At 32.0% G+C, this 23,347-nt stretch overlaps 2 protein-coding genes across 2 annotated transcripts in view; one reads left to right on the forward strand and one right to left on the reverse strand.

Moving 5' to 3' along the window:
• Positions 1-23,347, reverse strand: part of LOC126752165 (uncharacterized) — a 565,185-nt gene that overhangs the window by 230,953 nt on the left and 310,885 nt on the right. The gene's annotated exons all lie outside the window — the stretch shown is intronic.
• The window catches only part of LOC126752170 (uncharacterized), a 122,968-nt gene that overhangs the window by 32,237 nt on the left and 67,384 nt on the right, over positions 1-23,347 (forward strand). Inside the window, exons 5-7 of the mRNA XM_050462776.1 lie at positions 4,738-4,800; positions 13,377-13,523; positions 14,018-14,147. Of these exons, the coding sequence (XP_050318733.1) occupies positions 4,738-4,800; positions 13,377-13,523; positions 14,018-14,147 (340 nt within the window). The remainder of the gene's footprint in view (positions 1-4,737; positions 4,801-13,376; positions 13,524-14,017; positions 14,148-23,347) is intronic.

Genomic DNA, 23,347 nt, shown 5'->3' on the forward strand with positions numbered 1-23,347 from the left:
GCAAAGGTTTTGTTGAAAATCACTAAAAGTGCGTTAACCGACTAACAAAAAACGTCAGAAACACTAAATTTTACGGAAGAAATAGAAGAAGGAAGCTGCACCCAGGCTTTTTTAAAAATTGAAAATGGGCGTGGCCTCACCCACTTATGGACCAAAAACCATATCTCAGGAACTACTAATCTAATTATTTTACAGCAAAATAAAAAAATATGTAAATGACGGATAATGAAATCTCGCTTATCACTTTATCATGCGAGAGTATAAAATGTTCGGTGACACCCGAACTTAGCCCTTCCTTACTTGTTTTGTATTATAATTAACTTTTATGACCATGCAGGTTGACCACTTTTTACCATTTTTCCGCTAGAGACAGTATTTCATCAGTGTACAACTTTTCTGGTTTCTGCGAAAAACTGCGACAAGTAATTTTCATAGGGTTCTCTTGAAGCCAACTTTACTCCATTAAGGGAGTTCTGCATTGACCTAAACAAATGGTAGTCAGATGGTGCAACTTTCCCGAATTTAATTTTTGAATGAATAAAGCTTAAAATCTCACCTTTCCAACACTATATGGCATGACATAATCGGATTGGTAGCACTGGAGATAAAAGACTGCAACGACTTCTATTGATAAATTACGAAAAGACTTTTTCGACTACCCAATATTTTGATAGTAAGGCTCCCTTCTGTATTTTATAAATAAATTCCGCCCAAAAAATTAATCAACCAAGCTATTTTTCCATTCAAAAATATCGAAAATTATTTAAGAGCACAACTCAAAACTATTTATGATTTTTATTGCTTTGTAATAACCTTCGGCCCAAAAACCGTCACTGTCACAAGCAAGCGCCACATTCCACGATAAAAAAGTACCATAGCATTTTAAAAATCGCATTTCGAAAGGACTCTCACGCCACTCAAATCACCAGTCACCAATTCAACTGCGCAAGAAAATGAACTTGAGAATTTTAAACAGATAACAGCAAGCGCTGCGCGTGATAGGTAGAAATGGCCGCTTCTAGAGCCTAAGTGGCGATTGCTTTACAGCTAAGTACTCAAGTTAGTAGCAGTTAAGTGCAATCATTTCCTTATTTTCGCGCATTATGTCCATTCTACAGCTGTCAGCTGCCTACTTTGCAGAGCTTTTATCGCCGTTGAAGGTCAACGCGTACGCAGGTAATCGAAAAAATCGCATTTTCATGGCAGACAGGCGCAAGATTAAAGTTGAGAAATGAAATTACATTTAATGCAATTGCATTTCTGTTGGAGAGTGCAGGGAGTTAGTGCGAAAGTCTGCATTAAATAGGCAGGCGAAAGTCTAACAAAATGTTTGCAAGGTTCTTTCGTTATAAAATGTGAAGTTAATAAGTCCGTGTGACCTTGATATTCTAAGTTCATATAAGGTTAGTAAGTTAGAATTTTGCAATTAAATCAGGTTGAGAATTTAGTTAAGGCTATTTTAAAAAGTTCTTTGATCTTATACCATTTCAAACAAAATGACCTATTATCAACAGCGCAGTCTGTAAGATATATTAGAGATGCAAAAAAACGCTGTAAATGAAATGCCTCTAATCAGTGATATGATTGAGACCTATGGACAAAAGCAGCTTTGAAAATCTTTCACATGTAATTTTCTTAATCTATGGTTCTACAAGTACGTCTATGTTGACACAAAAGTTTTTTAATGAAAATTGTATCAATGTTTTGGTGCGGGAATCGTCCAGCCCACGTCTCTTGGTGATGTTGGAAGAGCCATATGCACCAAAAATATCCCAAATATGGATGTTTTTTGTGATAAAATTAGAACGGCATGGCAAGCTTCACCATTGAGGCGCTGTCAGAGTCTTACAGGTATGACTTAAATTCGGCATCGATGTGAAACAATATTAAAGTAAAAGAGAAAACGAACAAAATACTAACTGAAAGTAAGCAAGTTTTTGTAATGTCATTATTTTTTGTTGATAAAATATTTTCGTTTCTAATTAGTTGTCGCACACAAATCGTTGATTCCACTTGTTTTTGTTAAAATTTTCAAAACAAAAACGAGTTTTAAACAAAATTTTTACAATTAGAGTTTAAGTTTAACATAGGTTTCAATAAAAATATAATAAATATTCGTGATTTATTGGAAAATAACATCATTTACTTCAAAATATGTGTCGTTTCTAATTAGCTGTCAACAGCCGTTTTGACTTAATTGAGAATATAAAAGCTGAATCGGAATAGTATAACGGAAATTGATATAAAACAAAGGTTTTCTTATAATTTTCAAGATTTTTTATGGAATTAATGGTATTTTCCTACACTATAGGCTAACTTTTGAAAAATTGTTTGCTATGTAAAAACATCACTTTGGGCACTATTGACAAAGCTAAAAGCAGTTACATATTTAAATTTCACATATATATCTTTATAAGAAAGTGCTCAAAACATTAAGTAATAATAATAATTTGTATTAGTACCAATCGTGGATTAAGGGGGAGCCTGCTTTGGAAGCTTCAAAAAATCGATTTTTTTTTGCTTAAATCTCTTTAAAAATAATCTAAGAATATGTCCCCAAAGTTTTAGATGGGAATTCGAAATATTTTCGAAGCTAGAAGGGAAATAGTGAACATATATATATATTTAAACTAAAAAAACTAGGGAAAGTCAAGTTTGAATTGAATATATTTTTAAACAACATAAATACATTTTTTTAGTCAAAAACCACTATTTTTCCAATTCTTAAAAAGCTTGTAAACTTTTACACTTTTTTTTTGGAATTTTTTTAGTTTAACTAGAAGACGTGTAATAATTCGTCTTCGAATTCGTCGTATGAATCTCTTTGAATTTTTTGTTTCCGATAGAAATTGCGGCCTGCATCGTGCCCGCCGTCCAACAAATTCACATGCGAGATGCATTGGGCAATTGCTTTCTAATGGCAGAATATGAAAGATTTCGTATCCCAAAAATTTGTGAATGATGTTTAAATATATAACTATAAACCCTAGAAATTTCGCTTTAATCCCTTATTTGTTTCTCTCCCAAAAAAATCCTCAAATAAATCGATTTTTTGAAGCCTCTAAAGCAGGTTTCCCCCTTAAGGCAAGGAAAGAAAATCCTTCGTGAACCTGAAATATTAAGTGAAGTAAATGGGGTTTAATATGACAAATGAGGAAAGTTTTTGTTTTCAACAAAACCTAAAAGTATGACATATTCTATGAAAATAAAGGTCGCCTTATAAGATATAGATAGATATGGAATTATTTTGTTAGATATTTAACGTACGATACGCATTCTTATATGACTCGTCCCGATTAAACTGATTTTTTTTTCAAAATGAGTGCGGTAAACAAGTCTCTTTGGACATACTTGAATTCCGATCCCACACTAATGTAAAGCATTATAACTACTGATGAGACATGTCTTCATGAGTTTGACATGTAAACAAGTTAACAATCACCGGTAATGGTGGGAAAAAAACGAGCCGAAACCAAAAAATCACGCAGAAGCCGCTCAAAAATCAAGGTGATGCTCATTGTTTTTTCGATATTCGCGGTTTGGTGCATCATTAATTTGTTCCGGAGGGACAGACGGTCCATAAGGAGTTCTGTTTGGCCGTATTGTGACGTTTGCGTTAAAACATTCGACGAAAACGACCGGAATTGTGGAAGAACAATTCATGAATTTTACATTATGATTATGCACCATCGCATCAAGCCACGGTTGTAACCGAATTTTAAGTCAAAATCGCAATGAATAACATTGATCTACCACCGTATTCGCCAGATTTGGCTTCTTGTTATTTGTTCTTGTACCCCAAACTAAAAGTGTCGCTCCGTGGAACCCGTTTTCAGTTGATCGATGAGATAAAACAAAATTCGCTGAAGGAGCTGAAAGCCATTCCAAAAGGTGCTTATGAAAATGTTTCGAGGACTAAAAAAATCGTTGACATAAGTGTATTACATCTGGCGGGAATTACTTTGAATATATAAATTATATAGTTTTAATTGTCAAAGTCACAAAAAACGAATTGACAAAGCGAAGTACAACTATGTATAAGTAGTAAAATTTTAAGTCAAATTTATATACCAAGCGATCGACAAAATATGTTTAATAGCTTTGGAGAATGTTGCAGTCATATTGCGGGTCTTAAAGGGCACATTTAGTGTGATAATCTAAAAACCAGATTTTTGTAAATCTAGAAAAATGATCTACTGAATCATTTGTAGAGGTATATTTATATATTCTATATGTATTACACGGCGAAATTTTTAAAGAAAAGTTTCAATATTTTCGAGTTACATGTATTCTTCAACAACTCTAAAAAAATGCTGATATGATTTCGATCTTCTCCGCAGCTGATTAAACTTAAAAGAATTTCTTTTTGAAGATATTATCCATCTTACAGTTGAAAAAGCCCATCAAAACTGAAAAAAATTAAGGCGTTTTTACAAAAGAAGTTAAATTTCATATAATTTAGTTTGTCTCTGACCTGCCAAAATTCAATTTTTGTTTAGACCAAAAAACTGGTAGATCATTGTATGGAGAACTGTTTTCAGAATATGCTTAAAAATATGACAGCGATCAGCTTAGCAGTTTTTCAAGCAGATTTTTCCGCCTTCACTCATTTTACGCAAACTCACTTTCGTCATTCGCTAGCAAAATGTGCTTTCAACACTTACTAGCTTACAATTTTTAATTTGATTATTTTTCAGCGCTTTCACACGATTTTTCTTGCCATTTTTCTCTTTGCAGCATCATACCGTGCAGTGTCACTTACGATGCGCTCACCGATGCTGTCAACAAGGATGACTACAGGTAAGTTAGATGTCGCATAACAGCGCATACCAGCACATACTAATATACAAACAAACATGTGTGTGCATGCAGCAACGCCTTTATTTGCAATTATCATCATTCTGCGCATGCACACATACACATGAGTCTGCAGTCTCGCATACAATCAGGCGCATAAAGGCAGTCACTTGACAGTCTCCGTGAATGCCCATACACAGCATATTTCTAACTGCATATGTGTGTGTGTGTGTGTGTGTGTACATGCGCTGTTTGGTCAGTTAGTTTACCATAAGTGTTCTGCCTGTCTGCTGCAGCAAAGTCGCTGTCCTCTGCTGTCCTGTCCTGTCAAATTCCGCATAAACACAGCCCACTTGACACACCCTCCAGAGCGCGGCGCATGGAAACATCCTTTGGTCAGCTGCACACGCTGCGAAAGTATACTATGTGTGTGTGTGTCTGTTAGTGCGTTCTTTTGCTCTTCAGGTGCCGCTGAACAAAGCGCACTCTGTCTCCTACCTTACCCCTACCGCCAAAACACTTGTCGAGTCATTCAAGTGCAGCTTTTCCTGCTGCCTTTGAAAATGTCGTGTTGTTATACTTGAAAAAGTAGCAAAAGCGCTGTGTTTGCGTCTAGCTTTGTATGTCCGCTTCTATTAACTTCCACCCAGCAGCTGCCTCTCCAACCCTCCTTGCCGCCTTCCTTTTCGCACACGAATGACAGCATCATTTAGTTTAATTTGCTTTTGTGCATGCCTCATCGCTTGTGTGTGCTTTGCCTGCTGTCCGGGAGTACCTGTGAAGGTGCTTCGCCGCCGGTAGTTTCATGGAGTTGCAACAGTTGAGTGGCAATGCTGCGTCTGAGTGCCACCAAAGTAACTGCGCACAGCTATGTATATATGTATAAGTATATAAACGTATAGTATAAGTATATGTATATAATATGTATGTCTAGCAATTTAATGGCAGCAGCAATAGTAAAATTGTTTCGCTTTTATTATTTCAAGAGCTTCCGTGTTATTTTCTTGTATTTTGATTGCGTTTTGTTTGTCCGTTCTCATTTTCAATTCCCCCATTGGCTATGCCACAATGATTGGAGCATCATTGATTCCTGATTGTCCAGCAATAATGTTGTCAATTGAAATGTGCTCAACATAAATGTTTACATTCAATATTTAGATAATCATGGTTAGCGCAACGATAAGAAAGAGCACTGCGAGCGCTAAAGTGCATACGTACATAAATATATATTTTACCGTAGTGAGTCGGCGGTGCTTGGGGAAACTCTGAACTAAATTGTTCATGGATTAAAATTTAAGCAATTTTCAGGTAAGGAAGGAAGATTTTTGAAAGAAAGGTTGAAAATACTATACTATATATATTTTTAAAGTAAAAAGTTTGAGAATTTCCACCTTTGGCGTCCATGTCCAGAATTGTATGGAAATTGAAGTATTTTTAGGAATTTAATACTCCTCAAAATTATTTTGATTATATTTCTATCATAAATTATAACAGCTGTTGCTGATTTATACGATGCAAAATCAAAATAACGTCAGCAAACACAAACCAAACTGATTTTTAGGATGCCAAATCAAAATACGGTCTGATCGAAAATGACCCGGACTTAAGCCGCAAACAGAAACCAAACTGATTTATAGGGTGCAAAATCAAAATAACGTTTGATCAAATTTGACCCGGACTTAAATTGCAAACATAAAACAAACTGATTTATAGGGTGTCAAATGAAAATACCGCCTGATCAAATTTGACCTGGATTTAAACTGAAAGCACAAACCAAACTGATTTTTAAGATGCCAAATCGAAATACCGTCTGATCAAATTTTACCCGGACTTAAACTTCAAACACAGACCAAATCGAAGATAAAATTTTCTTACACTTTTTAATGTTGGAATGAAGTTTGATCCCCACATGTCAATTAATGTGTGTTTGGCAGCTTTTTATTTACGATGCGAAAATATTCCTTGGCGTTTTTGCTATGTAAAAAAATTAAAAAATATGTAAATGATGTCCACTTTATCACGAACAAAAGTTTTCGGGTGGCAAAAACCATTCAGTGAAGGTCGAGAAGTCATCAAAAACTTGCCTCAAACGAGTCGTCTATTCACCTAATCACGGTTAATGCCGATAACATTAAAAAGTTAAAGAAACATTATTTGAAAATCCCGTTTTGGCATCAGAAAGATAGCAGAGGATCTCAACAGCGCTTATGGATATATAAGCTATATGCACGCAGGCTCTGCACATAAAAGCCTGTGCTAGACCAATAAATGCAATGCATAGACACACAGCAATAAGAGTAGCAAGTGTTTTCCGAACTATTTCAAGCGAAGCAGCTGAAGTACTAGCTAGTATGCCGCCCATAGACGAGAGAGAAGAGAGAAAGAATAGTATAACTATATGACAGCAACGGTGGCAAATCTCAGCCAAAAGACGGTGGACCCACAGACTTATACCTGACATCCATACGTGGATAGATAGACAACATGGAGACTTGGATTTCCACCTGGCCCACATATTAAGCTGGTATGGGTGCTTCAGAGGGTATCAATATAAATTTCAAAATGACGTCAATCCTTATTGTTCGATGTTAACGGAGTCAATAGAAGAATCTGAACACGTGTATTTCCATTGTCCTCGGCTTCTAAACATAAGGAAAAGTTAGGAACAGCACTAGATGGCAGTTTAACGGTGAAAAGTTTAACTGCACTTATGCGTCAGTCCTCTGAGAAGTGGAAAACTGTTCGCTAAGCGGCAATTTCCATCACGACAAAATTAAGACAGTTACAGAAATTGAATAGAAATAGAAATACACGTCCGTAAGTCCTATAGAAAAGACATAAAGTGTCTTGTCACTCGCACGAAGTAATACCATATCTTTTGGTTCCGTGGGAAAGTCTTGAGTTGGGGGTAGTTTGGGTTTAGCGGATTACAGTTCCGCACTCCCGCTTTCGATGCTTCCCCCTACTATAAAAAAACCCTTGAAAAATACGAAAGATTCCGAAAGTAACAGCAATTTAACCGGTGATTTTGTATGACAGATACGTGCTATAGCAGTTCGATCGAAAATTGCAACATTGTTTTGGACAAGAATCTCTGCCAATTAGAGAAAATATTCCTTCAAATCCGAAAGTATTCCACACAAGTACTTGATTCCGATCGTTCATTGTGAATGTATTGCCGACATATGCGATAGTGGTTCAATAACGCGGATTCAGACAAATAAGCAGCTCTTTGGTTGAGGTTGAAATAAAAAAAAAACTGAGAAATTAGTTCTCATATATACTGACAAACGGACGGAAAGCTGAACGGACAGACAGATGGACATGGCTAAATGGACTCAGCTCAGCACCATGATCATTTATGTACATACTTTATAGAGTCGCCGACGTTTCCTTTTGGGTGTTACAAAGGCAGTGGCAAACATAATATACTCTTTCGATCATAATCGAAGCTTATAACAGTTATATGAATTAGATTAATTGTATGGCTTTACGTACTCAGGAGCCTATTCTGAAACCGATAATAAAGATTTGTGCTAAATGTATGAAATTTAGGTTTTTTTTTCAGTCCGGTTTAAATTTGATCAGATGGTATGGATGTTGTTGTTGGCTTATATGATGTAAAGTGAATTCAGGATTATATAAAGAGCAAAGTTATTAACATATTTGAGTTATAAAGGGTCCTGATCAAAATTGATCACATATAAAGAGGTTAAGAAAAAACGCTTATTTTAATATTTTTAGAATTCTGTGGTTGAGACTTATGTACATATGTAAATTTCGTCAATTGAACTAAAGTTTTGAGAATTTTTGGAAAATTTCAGAATTTTTATATTATTATATTAATTTTCATAGCAAAGTTGTTATATATAATAGCACCAAGTAACTAAAAAGTTTTCTATTAGCAAAATTGTAAAGCTGCATCATGCACATCCAATATATACATATGATACTTCTTAAATACATATGTATTTTTACATAAGTAAGTACATTTGTACCTCAGGATCCGCCAATGCATTTTATACTTATCTAGCCACCTCAAAAACAGCTGCTTACCATTTGCTGGTTAACATTTAATTACCCATATATAACCGAGTTAAATTCACCGTTTCAATTCGCGTCGTAAAATACACAGAAATGCCAAAAGGCAGGTGACTTGATTGCATTTGCGTTCAATGGGCGAGATTTAGTGCCATAAAACAGATTGGCGCGCACAACAAAGTCACAATGCAAAAGGCTTCTGTGTATGTAATATACTACCAACACACACAAACACATATCTGAACATAAATACTTACATAACTACCAGAAGATATGTAAGCCGCACTTGCATTGAAGAAACATATTAACATAGAAGAGCACTCATGACAGCAGTTGGGTGCACGCCACTGAGGCGTCATAAAAAACAAGCCATACTCACGCTACTTAGCTGCGTGCCAGCACACCTTAGCGGTCACAAAAGCTGTGAGTGTTTGTCGCTGTGCTAAATGCAGCCACCGCTTGTAAAAAAATTTACGACTCAAGTCGAGGCGGCTATAAAGGCAATAAAGCTTGCCAGCCATAGACAAATAATCAGCGCAGATTTTGCACTTTGCACCATAGTTGCGCACTTGCATCTGGCAAATATTAAGTATGTGTGCAGTTAGGGCCTTAAATCTGCAAACTAATTGCATACATTTAGGCGCTACGGAGATTTTGACGCGAAGATATTCCTAAAATGATTTCAATAAAAAGAAATATAAACTTTGTGTGTATATTAGATTTATCTTTGTTTTTCGTACAACCAGCTCAGTTGAACAAATTGGTGATTCGGCCTGTGGCACAAATCTAATGAAGCATTGTTGGTGCAAATGCGAGTACTCAAAATCGCTTAAGTGTGTATTGCGATGCAAAAGTATGATTTCAAAAAGAAAATTCGAAGATTTTGGGTTCCTTTCGAACTGTTCGTGTTGTAAATAAAGGAAACCAAAACAAACATTCATTTTTTGTATAGTTACCAATTCACCAAATTTTGAGAATTTTCTTGAGAAACAAAAGAAATTATACAATAGTTAGGATTATTTTCTCATTGTGAAGCAAAAATGCATTCAAATAAAAGTTAGCATATCTTCTTCCTTTACTTATGCCTGGTCATAAAAGAGTATACGATTAAAACATCAAAAGTAAAATATTACTCATACGCCGTGATGTCCAGGATGAAGTGTTTTGTTTGATGGCTGAGTTTTTCTTAATTTAGTGCATATAAGTACTCGTACATATATGTAAGTTTTAACAAACTGCCTTCACCTTTATCAGAACATGATAATGAAATATGCTATTTAAAACATCATAATGTTACTCATACGCCATGACGTCCAACCAATTAGAAGTATTTTGCTTGATGGTAAAAATTTTTCTTAGTATAGCGCCTAATTACACTTAAATATATTTTTCACATACTTCCTTCACCTTTATCATAACATGATAATGCAAAAGCTACTAGAAACATCATAATGTTACTCATATGCCGTGGCATAAAATTGGAAGAGCTTTTGATGAAATGTGATGGAAGTTTTTCACAATTTTTAAAAAGATTTTTACTAAAAACCAATTCTAAAGGATTAAAGGACATAATTTCCTAACTACTTGTAAATTTTTTAGCTCCGAAACTATATGCCGTATCAAGTGCAAGTTTTCGGAAAATATTTCTACATATACATATGTACAAATATAGATATATCTGAGATATTTAAGCAAAAAAAAATTAAATTTAAAATCTACAAGTAAATATACCACTTAAATATCTACAAAAGCCTTTTAAGAGCAATGATTGTAATTTAAACTGTTTTACAAAGATAAAAAAAAGATTAAAAAATACTCGAACAGCGCAAATTCTTAACTTGGCATACCTTAGTGTCTAGTCTCTTGAAATATATATTTATTTCCGCTTATCTAGTGCCGTTACATTTCTTTTAAATTCTTGCTCCGCATTACAAATTCCCACTGTAATGCAAATGTTCTCTTGAACCGTGTAATTGGTAGCACCGCCTTCCTCTATTTTACTTGACTATTAGCATTGTATGCGCAAAGTGTAAAACTAACGGTTTTTAATTAGTCTAATGAATATACATTTAATTCGTTATTGCTGTCTGGCATTAGAAGGTGTTGAGTTGCAGTGATTACTTATGCTAATCAGTTTCTTGTGCATAGGACAATGAAGAGTGTTAAAAGGATTGAAGGAAGTTGTTGAATTGAAACTATCATACATACTGACTTTGCTATAAAGGCTAAAGTAGAAAAATTACAAAAAAAAATAATCGCTCAATATATAAAATGTTAAAATATTGAAATTTTTTTTCAGAAAAAAAAAACAAAAAAATCATAACGCACCGGAGAAGGTGTTAGAATCAAGTTGCTGAGTACTTTGTAGCTCAAGGTGTTCAACATAAAAAAATCAATAGTAAAACCTTTGAGTTTGCAGGTATTAAACAATTTTAATTTTTCTTTGATTGCCTTGAAGATGAGATCAAATATTCAAGTGATGATTTAAACTCAGAATTATAACTGTGAATTGAGAGTTATTATCTACAACTCTTGATAATACAAACTTTGGATTTATATTAGTTGAAGCTGGTTCATAAAGTTTTAGAACACTTATTTTGGGCTTTGAACGAGAGTTTATTGACTATTTTGGTAGTGAAGCAGTTAACACGATTCAAAAATACACCAAAAAAGTTTGACTCACATTCACTTTGTGAGATAAACTCGAGTTTATTGCCTTTTTATTAACACTACTTGAAAAAATTTAAATCGCATATAATAAATTTAACTTCATTAACATACAGACTTTTCGCTAAATATGCTTTAGACCCGTTCACTGCATGTTAAACTCGAGTTTATTGAATATCTTGGAGTTAAAGCAGTAAACACTACTGATACAAATGGAATTTATTAGATAATAAATTTAACTCTACTTAAACTCTAATTTGTTGGACATTTCAGAATCAGGCAAACAACACTATTTAAATATGGAGCTTATCATAGGAAAAATTTAACCCCACCTAATCTCCACAATTTTTATCTTTGTGCAACATGTCCCGTTTTGAGATAAACACGAGTTTTTTTATTTCTTTGGTTAACACTACTGACATAAATGGGGTTTAACTCCACTTTTTGGTCAGTTCAAAAATAAGTTGTTTTATGTTATGAGGAAAACTCGAGTTTGTTAGTTATTTTGATAATTATTCAACTTGACACTTCTGAAAAATGTGGAGTTTACCCTAAAGGAATCTTAACTTGATTTTGTAACCAATAGACTTCTCAGGCAATAAACACTATTCAAAGAATAGAGTTTACGATAGAATAAATTTTTCGATTTGTTAAAACATAACCGTCTTTGACATAAAAACGAGTTTAACGGTTATTATGGAGTTTACGCAATAAGCACTACAAAAACAAACTGAGTTTACTAGATAAAGTTATTTAACTCTACTTAAACACTACTTATTGGAATATTTAAAAAATATAAAAAACTCGAGTTTATTAGTTACTTTGATACTCAGGCAACATAACACTTTTGAAAAATGTGGCAAAAGCAATAGACTCTACTCAAATAATGGAGTTTATCAAAATAGAAATTGAACCCTTTTTAATTGACACCCTTTGGGACTTTATGAAAATGCAAACGTCTTAGATAAATTAGAGATAAACTCGGTAAAATAGAATTTATACAATTAGCACTACTGAAATGAACGCAGTTTTCCGAATAAAATAATTTAACTCCACTTAAACACCACTTTTGGGTCATATGTTATATTTATGTTAAGAAAAAAAACTCGAGTTTATTTAGCGACTTAACACTTCTCAAAAATAAGGAGTTCACCGTAAAGGAATCTCGCCTCGAGTTTATTAACTACTATGATAGTCAGGCAATACGCACTACTCAAAAATTGAGTTTATCATAGGATCAATTGAACCCCTTTTAAACTCCAAAATTTGTTACTTTGTGAAAAGATAATCCTCTTTACGATAAATTCGAGTTTATTGATTAATTTAGAATTTATGCAGTTAACACTACTGAAGCAAATGAAGTTTAATTTAACCCCACTTAAACTCCATTTTTTTTTTTGTTTAATTTTGGTACTGAAACCAATTAATAGTGCACAAAAATTCTTCATAGACAAAGTTTAACACCCTTTCAACCATAATTTTCTGTGTGTTTGTGAAAAAAGAACACTTTCCAAAAATTTAGAGTTTACCAAAGGAGAAAATTAACTCTTTCTAAACTCCACAATTTTTGACTTTGTTAAAACACCAGACACGACAACGCACAAGTTGAACTGAGTTTCTGAAATAACTCAATGAGAAAATAAGTATTTTATTTTTGTAGATTGACATAAAATTAGAGGTGAGTAGACAATTAAGCACCGCAAATGTTTAGCTTCAATTTTACTAATTGCGCTTTATTCCCTCAACTCAACCTATTTTCATATATATGCAACTATATATACATACATACGCGTATATTTATATTAAATTTTTCCTTCTTTTCATTTTCTTCTCTTTCTCATTTCTCTGACTGCACCTCATCAACTGAATAGTGAGGATCCCACCGCCGAGGAACTATCTAAATGGAATGCCTTTGTCGAATCAATTAAATCGAAACTAACCGTGAAACAAGTGGTCGACGGCGTGCGTTCTGGTGGTTCCTTGTCGTTCGATTATCTGCTCTTGATTGTGACCGCTGAGTGAGTATGGACAAAAGCAATCAATAGCAAGTAAATGATGTAAAAAGATAAAGGCGAAAAGCGGCACGAAATAAAATGAACTAAAAACACAAATGTTACACGAGGGATTTGCACAATGCTGGAACAGCTTAGTGCCACAAATAGCAACAATGCCAGGTATAGAGTGGGTAATGCGAAACAGAGGAAATGGCGCTCAGTAGTGCTCTATTGATTTCATGGATGTTGGCGAATTTGCATGAAAGTGCAATGTTTCACTTTTGTCTTCGTGACTATTCAATATTTAATTGCTTCGTTGCTAGAAATAAGCTGGTACATAGTTGGTGTGGTTTTAAGGGGAAAATATAGTTTTGTTGTTTATTTTTTAATGCTTATAAGTAGTAGTTTATTTATATGCAGGTTTTTATAGCATATATTTTATTTTAGTCTAAGTACCTTGTAGTTTTAAGCTTCTGTTAAACTCATAATAATGGTCGATTGTTTATTTATATACACAGCTCTCTGGCGGCCTTGGGTTTGATTGAGAATAGTGCAACAAATATTGTCGCTGCCATGTTGGTTTCGCCACTCATGGGACCGGTAATGGCGATTACTTTTGGTACAATCATTTCGGATCGACAATTAGTTGTGAGTAGACAATTTTATCAATGCTGTTAACTTGACTTTGATGGTCTTCTGGAATATTACTTTATATATCATACCACTTACATATGTATATTTGGATAAAAAAAACTTAATATCGGTTAAAAGAAACCCATAATGAATGATAAGCAAAACCACAAATGTACTCCTATAATTCAGGGGTTTTAACTTAATTTTAAATTTTTTATTAAAATAACACTCTTTTTGAATCTTTACGACACATTTTTTATATCGCAGATCATCGTACAGTACAAAATTTCTTTTAAAATCCACCTAAGTGTAATTTTTTTCAATTCATAAATTAATATTTTGAAATTCTTGGAAAAATGGCAAATACAGATTATGCAGTTTTGTGCTTTTCGGTAAAAAATTTTTATATTTGACAAAAATAAAAACGTAATTTCCTGGTTACAAGGAAACACAGCTTCTAATGCAATATATCGAGCACAAAAATGGCTAATAGAAGGCGCCTACAATGAATGTTGCTCATACGCCGCGGCGTACAACTTGAAGTGCTTCATATGGCTATAATCATATACATATGTACATACAGTGGTGGCCATAACATACATATGCAACTAGTACATTATTTTAGAAAAAGTATATTTATCTCACTATTAAACTTTGCAGACTGTTGATTGAACATGAAATTATTATAATTTGGTATTTTTACTCTTAATTAACGTTTTTAAACCAAAAAATTTCATTCATAAAAAAATAATAAAAATTCCATTTCGATTTCACCTCTAAAATTACGTGGACAAAACATATGCAACTCAGAGTTTGAGTTCAAGTATCACTATTATATCGGTATTTTTCCGTTACTCTTGAGCATTCATATTAAAAATTACGCAGTATCATTAGTTTTTGTAAATAAATTCTTGCGTTAATTCGGGCAAATCAACATGATTTTAATTTTATTGAAAATGGCAAGAGGCAATTTTGGAGTTGAACTTCGGAAGAGAATTATTTCCGAATTTGAGAAAGGAATGGCACAAAAAAGCATTGCTACAAAATTATATATGTATGTATGTAAGAAAACAAAAAAAAAAAACAAAATATGAAAAAATTAACTTTTTATGGACCTCTTGATAATCCCGAAAGTTGAGAATCACGAAAATCAAGAAAACCGATAGTTAAAAATTCCGAAAATTATTACAATCAATAAAAATCAACGTCGTTTTTTATCTTAAATTATACAATTTACTTATTTTAGTGTGAGAATTTAAAATTTCAGTATGATTTTTTAAATCCCAAAAATTTTCGGGATCCCGAAAAATAGCAGCCTTATTGAAAAAGAAAGAACAACAAATTGGCGCAAAAGTCGTAAAATTTGAACTAATTTTCCAAATCCCGAAAGTTACAAAAGCTTTATTGAAAATGAGAAAAAAAATGTTGCCTAATATTCATAATTATTTACAAAAGATTTTTATATGAAAATATTTTGTGGTTGGACTTTTCGAGATCCCGAAAGTTAGCAGCCTTTTTGAATATGGAAATAATAATAAATTGACTAAAAAGTATTTAGCAAGTTAAAATTTGGGGACTAATTTTCCGATCCCGAAATTTTTCGGGATCCCGAAAGTTACAAAAGCCCTATTGAAAATGATAAATCAATTTTTGCTGATATTCATTATTATTTACAAAAGATTTTTAGATCGAAACTTTCTGGGTTTGCACTTTTCATCAATATATACTTACATACATACATACATACATACATATGTACATTGTACATACAAATCTATAAGAACAATTTATTTGTAAATCAATTTTAAGTGCAATTTCTACATACGAATTACTCTGCTACTTAGTGATTTTTTCATAGAATTTAATGTTCTTTATTACTTATGTACTTCTCGCAACGCAGTCACGAGTTGAGTGCAAATAAAACAAGTATTAGTGAAAATAAATTAAGTAAAATAGAAAATTTTAAATCCATTTCCTTTGTAGCTTTATTTACGCAAACATTAAATAAAAATTGCTGCTACGCGCAACGCTAAATCGCATAAAACCATAAATACTTAATGGGATATTTACAAGTGAGGCCAATATGGTTCCAAAACATACATAAAGTAGTGGCAGTGATGTATGTAAAAATAGATAAATACAAGAGTAGCGGAAATATGCATGAATTCGTAAACTAAAATGGAAGTGTAAACAAAAATTTGCATTTGTATGCCACATAGTATGCAAATGTGGCTAAATTGGTGGCAACAGCAAACTCGCGACATTACCATCAACAGGCGACCAAGCCATATGGCATATTTTCAGAATTCATTAATAATAAAAAGCTTGCAAAAATTATTGGCGCAAATAATATGGAATTGATATGCGAAAGAGTAAATAAAAATGCAAATGACACATATAAAAATATGCACACGAAGTTATTTGAAGCCAATAAAACATACAAATATGTTAAAAATATATGTAGAAATATCATGTAGTAACATTTGTGTGGTGGTTTGACTGTGAAGAAGAAACACCAAAAATATTAAATTTATTGATGAAAAATTGTCCTACTGCTACTTCTCGATAGCATTTTTTAAATTACCTGCTAAATTTTGAAGGAATTGTAACACATTCTATAAAGACTTTAAAACGCTTCGCTACATAAATAAATGTGGCATTATGATATCGTCAGATTTGACATACTACATACTATTTCGGGATTCTCAAAGTATTTCAAAAATCTTAAATTTCAAAAATTAATATGTCTTGAGATTTGACTTCGGAATCCCGGAAAATTTCGGAACTCTTATAATATTATAAAATTTCGGTATTACAAAACATATGTATGTATAAGAGTAATCCAAAGATTTTAGGTCTCAGAAATTATAATATTTTGAAACTTGATAACTTTCGGGGTCCCGGAAAATTTCGGGATTTACAAAATATATAGTAGAAATCCAGAGGTTTTAAGTTTCATAAATTTTGATATTTTGACGATGACTTTCGGGATCCCTGAAAATTTCGGGGTTTTCAGATTATGTCGGAAATTAAAAAAATTATTTTATTTATAATGGTTTGGAATCTCATTTCATAAAATAAGTAAAATAAATAAATATTGTTTTCGAAGGGGTATAGAAATTTCGGAGTTTCGGACTAAAGCACGCCTTTTCGAGTTTTTGAGATTATTTAAAAAAGATAACTAAAAATTTAAAAAAAAAATTAAAGTTATGTAATTTTATTATCTAATTATACTATTTATTGACGTTATTATGAAAACGCTTAAATTATCATTTAATAAAACTTAATAAAATAGAAAAAAATCGATCTCTTCAAAATACATAGTACAGAAAATTAAAAAAGCAGGTTTAAAACAGCTCTCATAATATGATTCAAACATCATCAAAATACAAAAACGTAAATTTTTAATCTGGCTTTTTTTGACTTTACGTATTTTCGGGATTCACAAAGGGTATCTGAAAATATAAATTTGTTTTACAGTGTAAGAATATTGCTACAATACTGCTTTAGTGAAACCATTATGAAAATTATTTCAAGAAAAATCAATAAGAGTAGTGGTCTTCGTTTAGTTTTACAATTTTTGGGGATCCCGAAATTTAATCCCGAAATTTAATGCCGAATTTTCGGGATTTCCAAATTAGCCTATAGCTTTATGTTTATTCAAAAGTTGGTTTAAAGTCTTCTTTAAGTGAAAATGTGTAACGAAATTTTTCGGGATCCCGAATAGTTTCTGCTTTGTAAAACGTTTTAAAGTAGTTATAGACAATTTTTTTAATAGTCTTATAGTAAACGCTTACACTTTATATTTCCAATTTAAAATTGGTAATACAGAATATATTTTTATTGAAATTGTTATCGAAGATATTCGGGATCTCGCAATTATATATGTATGTATGTATGTATATCCAAAATTTTTGAAATTTTTTAAATCCCTGTTGTTAGTTATAGGGTTTTGAACACAAGTTTACATAAATTTGGCTTAGACGAAAAGTGTGAATAAAAAATTTTCGGGATCCCGTAATTTTCGGGACTTTAAAATTATTTCTTAAAACTTTGAAACATAATTGTTTTGTAATTTTTAAATACTGTTGGAAGTTATTCATTTTTGACCACTAATTTACTTAATATTTGGCTTTGACGAAAAGTGTGAATTGAAAATTTTCGGAACTTTAATACTATTTCTTAAAACTTCGGAATATTATTTCATTACTTATTTAAATACCTGTTGGAAGTTATATATTTTTGATCACAATTTAACTAAAAATTTGGCTTAGATGAAAAGTGAGAATTGAACATTTTCGAGATCCCGACATTGTTTTTGAAGTTTTCGGTATTTTAATTTTTTTTTCTCAAAACTTGTCTTTAAACTTTGAAAAATTATTTTATTCAAATTGGTATAAAAAATTTCGGGATCCCGAAACTTGAACGGGACTTCGCAAATGTCCTGAATACTAAAATTTTACAAAATTGAGTTTTCTGCCATCAAATTTAAATAATGCTGAGAATTAATAACACTAAATTTACCAAATAACTACCAACAATTTCCTCACATTCATATGTACTATACATAGTAATATGTGTCTAATTCCTCAGAAAAAATTTATTGAAAATATGTCTTGAATTATGTTATATGTCAGTCTTTATATTCTAAGCTTATTGACTGAGAGCAGACCATGTCTGGATCACACACACACATATATACATATCTTTATTCAAAGAAAAATTTAAAAAGTACAGGCGCATACTTTTAAAATCGCAAAATCAGAATTGTGCAAAACGTGCGAGTGAAATAAAAGCGGAATATTAAAAATATATAAAGCAGCACAACACCTTTGAAAAATAAACTGAATGCAAGCACATCTATTTGCATTGAAAGCCTTGCGCAAAGCCACGTAAATGAAGAACATAGTAAATTCATGTGTGTGTATGTATGAGTGTGCACAGCAGACGTGCATTGAATTGCATTGAATGTGCAAGTAAGAAAGCATTACCGTTAGGTGCTACATACAGTAGTAAATCCTTTCATTACTTTTATGCAGCACATGTCGGCCCTCACCAAGTCCCTTCCCCACACAGTCACTCACACTCAAGTATATGTGTGTGGCATGCCTCAAGTCTTAACAAGTAGGTTGCAAATGAAGTTGCAGCGTGGTTCAGCGCGCCAAGTCACCGCTTCGTGCTAAGTACAAGCCAAGCACTTCATCAGCAGCGCAAGTAACTGGAGTAGATTGAGAGTGTGAATAAATGCGAGTAAAAAGAGAAGTTGAATTACTTGCAAGCATATGCTTAAAAATGTATTAGTGTGTGTGTGTGGTGAATAGGCTGGAGTAATAGTTCAAGTATAGCGGCAAAGCGAAAACTCTATTGCGCTGCCTAGCGGTGCAGAGTAAAGCGAAAGTGAGGAATTCATCAAAGAGGAAGTGTAAAATATGCGAGTGTATGAAGTTACATTGGTTCAATTTGGAGTACGTCGAGTGGCAGACAGCCAGATATGTACACTCCAATTAAAAATGTGTAATTTACTTTGCCGCATTGAAGGCGCACACGCTTTGGCTCACGATAATTTGCTTGAACTTTTGACCGCGCGGGCTTTCCTTCGCATACATAGATAAGTGTAAACATAACTGTATAATAAAGTACACAAGTGAATGCACTCATAATTTAAAACGATTTCTGAGAAAGAATGCAAGAGTTTATAAAATTGTTTACTCTAAATTTCATCCTTAAATTTTGTCGTGTGAAATATGCATTTCGGATAGAATTATTTTGCTGGAAGTACTATTTATGAAGCATTTTAAATGTAAAGCTGCGGCGGAGATTAGCCATTGTCCTTTTATTTAGGTAATTTTCGGAAAACAAATTTTCGGGATTCGGGATTAAGAGCAAAAAAATTGTAAAAATATTAAATAATCGATTATTATAAAAATTTCTGAAATCAAAATTGAGATTTCTGAAATTCAAAAATTTAGATTATTCTTAAAAATTTCTGTAATTAAAAAATTTTCTGATTTTTGAATACAAAATTCTGATTTCTGAAATTCAAAAACTTTTGGATTATTCTGAAAAATTTCTCAAATTAGAGAATTTGCTGATTTCTGAAATTCAAGAACTTAGAAATCTCTTAAAAATTTCTGAAATTCAAAAATTTAAATTACTCTTAAAAAATTTCTGTAATTCAAAATTCTGATTTCTGAAAGTCAAAAATTTAGATTACCCTGAAAAATTTCTGAAATTCAAAACTTTTGGATTATTCTGAAAATTTCTGAAATCAAAATTCTGATTTCTGAAATTCAAAAATTTAGATTATTCTGAAAAATTTCTGAAATTCAAAAATTTAGATTATTCTGAAAAATTTTCTGATTTCTGAAATTCAAAAATTTAGATTACTCTGAAAAATTTTAGAAAATCAAAATTTTTGGATTATTCTGAAAATTACGAAAATTTTCGGGATCCCGAAAGTCATCAATTTTCTAAAGATTATGTGTATAGTTAGAATCTTTAGACTAAAATATTCTGAAAATCTCAAAAAATTTCGGGGATGCAAAAAATTTGAAATTTAAAAGTTCTAGAATATTATGAAAATCCCGAAAATTACCAGGATTCCGAAAAATTAGCAAATCTGAAAATAATATAAATTCCAAAATTTAAAAGTAAAATTTATATTATGGAAACCTCGAAAATTTAGAGGATATTGTAGGTTATCAAATCTCAAAATATCATATTTATAGGTAGAATGTATTGACTACAATATTCTGAAAAACCCAAAAAGGAATGCAAAATTCGTTATCCCTCAAAAGGTTATAGTTTTTGAAATTTAAGACTTCCAGTCTATTTCCCGAAAATTTCCGGGATCCCGAAAGTTAGCAAGTCTTAAAAGATTAACATTTCTGAAATTTAACGTCGCTATACGCCAATATATTATAAATATCAAAATTTTTCGGGATCTCAATCACAATGCGTCTTGAAAGATCACTATTTCCGAAAATAAAAAAAAACTTTTAATATGTTAATTTTTGGAATTTCGACATTATTCTGAAAATACCGAAATTTTCCGGGATCCCGAAAGTTATCACGTCTCGAAAGACTATGGTTTCTGTAAATTAAGTCTGTGGACTATAATATTTTATAAATCCTAATATTTTCCCAGATTCCGATAGTTGTCAATTCTTAAAAGATTACAATTTCCGAAAATCCCAAAACTTTCCGGTATCCTAAAAATTAATATCTCTTAAAAGAATATAAATTCTGACATTTTTAACTATTAAAGTTCCTGAGAACTTTTAGGATCTCGAAGGTATCAAAATTCAGCCTCTGTCTATGGAATTATTTGAAACGTTTAGATTCTTATAACACAAACATACTGACACTTAAGACGCAATTTCTTCACTTCCAATCTATGAAATGTCATGAAATTCTCCCTGGAGAACCGATAAAGATAGCAGATAGCCTGTTTACTTTGGAACGCACCTTGTAGAGTGTGCCTTCAATATCCTCCAAATTTGCTAGGAAACTCTAAAAATGCTGCAGAAAAAACGTAAATGAAGTGGTTAGTAAAATTAAAAGTATTTGGTACTTTTGCCTTAAGTAGTAAAAAGTTCACAGTGACATCAAAAAATTTTTCCGAAATTTCTATACTCAGTTGTGTATTTTTTACTTAGTTTTCAGAAAACAAATTCTGTTTTTTAATTATTTTGAGGTGATCCTGTAAGAACATTAATAGCCTAGCTCTTCTTGTGTTAAACTCACTGACAGTTCTTATTCTTGTATCGTTCAATTTCCCAAATTATATTTAAGGCCCAGTTCGAAATTCTAAGCAAAAACCATGGAGATATTGCAAGATTCATGTGATATTTTTCAGCAGGAATTATGAAAATAAATCATTTATATCATAAGTCCTTTTTCAAGAGCTTTTTGCCTTCTGTATAAATAAGACGATTCTCAACGAAAATATATATACAAATCTGGGAAATTACACTGTGGATGGTTGATCTTATTTTATAGCTTCTATATGTTAAGGGCGCCATTCATCACTTCTCTTCTGCCTTGGACATTTAAAGAAACGATATTATTGCATAAGGGCCTACATATTACTTTTGTATTAATATTTTAAAACGGTTCGTTAATTTCTGAGAAATAATTTAAATTTTAATATCCGAAAAATTAAATTCATCATGGTATATTTGTTTCGAGCATTACTTCAGCTAATAATAAATAAATACTTTTTCTAAAAGTATATAAATTTATTCTAGGAACTTGATATTTTTTAGTATATCACTTACTAGTAGGCGAATACACACTCTCGTATACAAATACTCGTAACTACAGTCAACAATGCGAGCCTTAAAGCATTTATTTTTACCTTTGACATTTCTCATAAATATGTGAGTTTATATTTGCCTTTGTGTAAATTGTGTTGAGTGTGCTATTTTATCTCGGCGCTATGCCGACTGAGCTTCAGCTGTTTACCACTCAAGAGCCCATTAAATTTCAGTACAATAAAAGTGAAAGTTAATCAGACAGTGCTTATAAGTTAAGCTATTTAAAAAGTTATAAGTAAATGGTTTAATTAAAATATTTACTGGAAATCGCTGAAACGTAAAAGAATAGGTTCACTTATGCCTTTGAAGAGTGCTCCTTTTTAATACTTCAATATACCAGGAGAGCATTGAAGATTATTTAAAAATGCACGAACTTACATATGTATAGCTTCAGGTTACGAGTATACTTCAGATTGTGCTAGAGACCATTAATCTAAGTAAAAATTAGCAATATTTCGAAATAAATAATTTCAATAATTGATAGTATTGAAGAGGAATAAAACATAACACTTTAGAAATATATTGAAGTTTCTATAGTTTCGTTTTTAAACATTTTCCATAAAATTCCTTCCTCAAATATCATTTACTTGCATTATTTTATTATATTTATTTCTATTTATAGAACTGCTTACATTCAAATAAGTATTAAGAAAAGTAAGAAACTTGAGAGCACTTAAGAATATCTTGATTTAAGAAATCATTTTAAAAAGTGTTGTACACATTACAAGTAAAACTTAGCATGCTTTTAGGATATTTGAATGATAAAAAAATGTAAAATAATTATGGGTTTCGTATAGCTTAATTAAATTGAGTAAAAATTTACGATTTTACGATGCGTTATGACAAGTTGTGAGTCCCCTAAGTAGGTATGGAAATTTTCTTACCAGAAAAAAAAAA

This window comes from Bactrocera neohumeralis, chromosome 3, assembly GCF_024586455.1.
Source record: "Bactrocera neohumeralis isolate Rockhampton chromosome 3, APGP_CSIRO_Bneo_wtdbg2-racon-allhic-juicebox.fasta_v2, whole genome shotgun sequence".
NCBI classification, from domain to species: Eukaryota; Metazoa; Arthropoda; class Insecta; order Diptera; family Tephritidae; genus Bactrocera; species Bactrocera neohumeralis.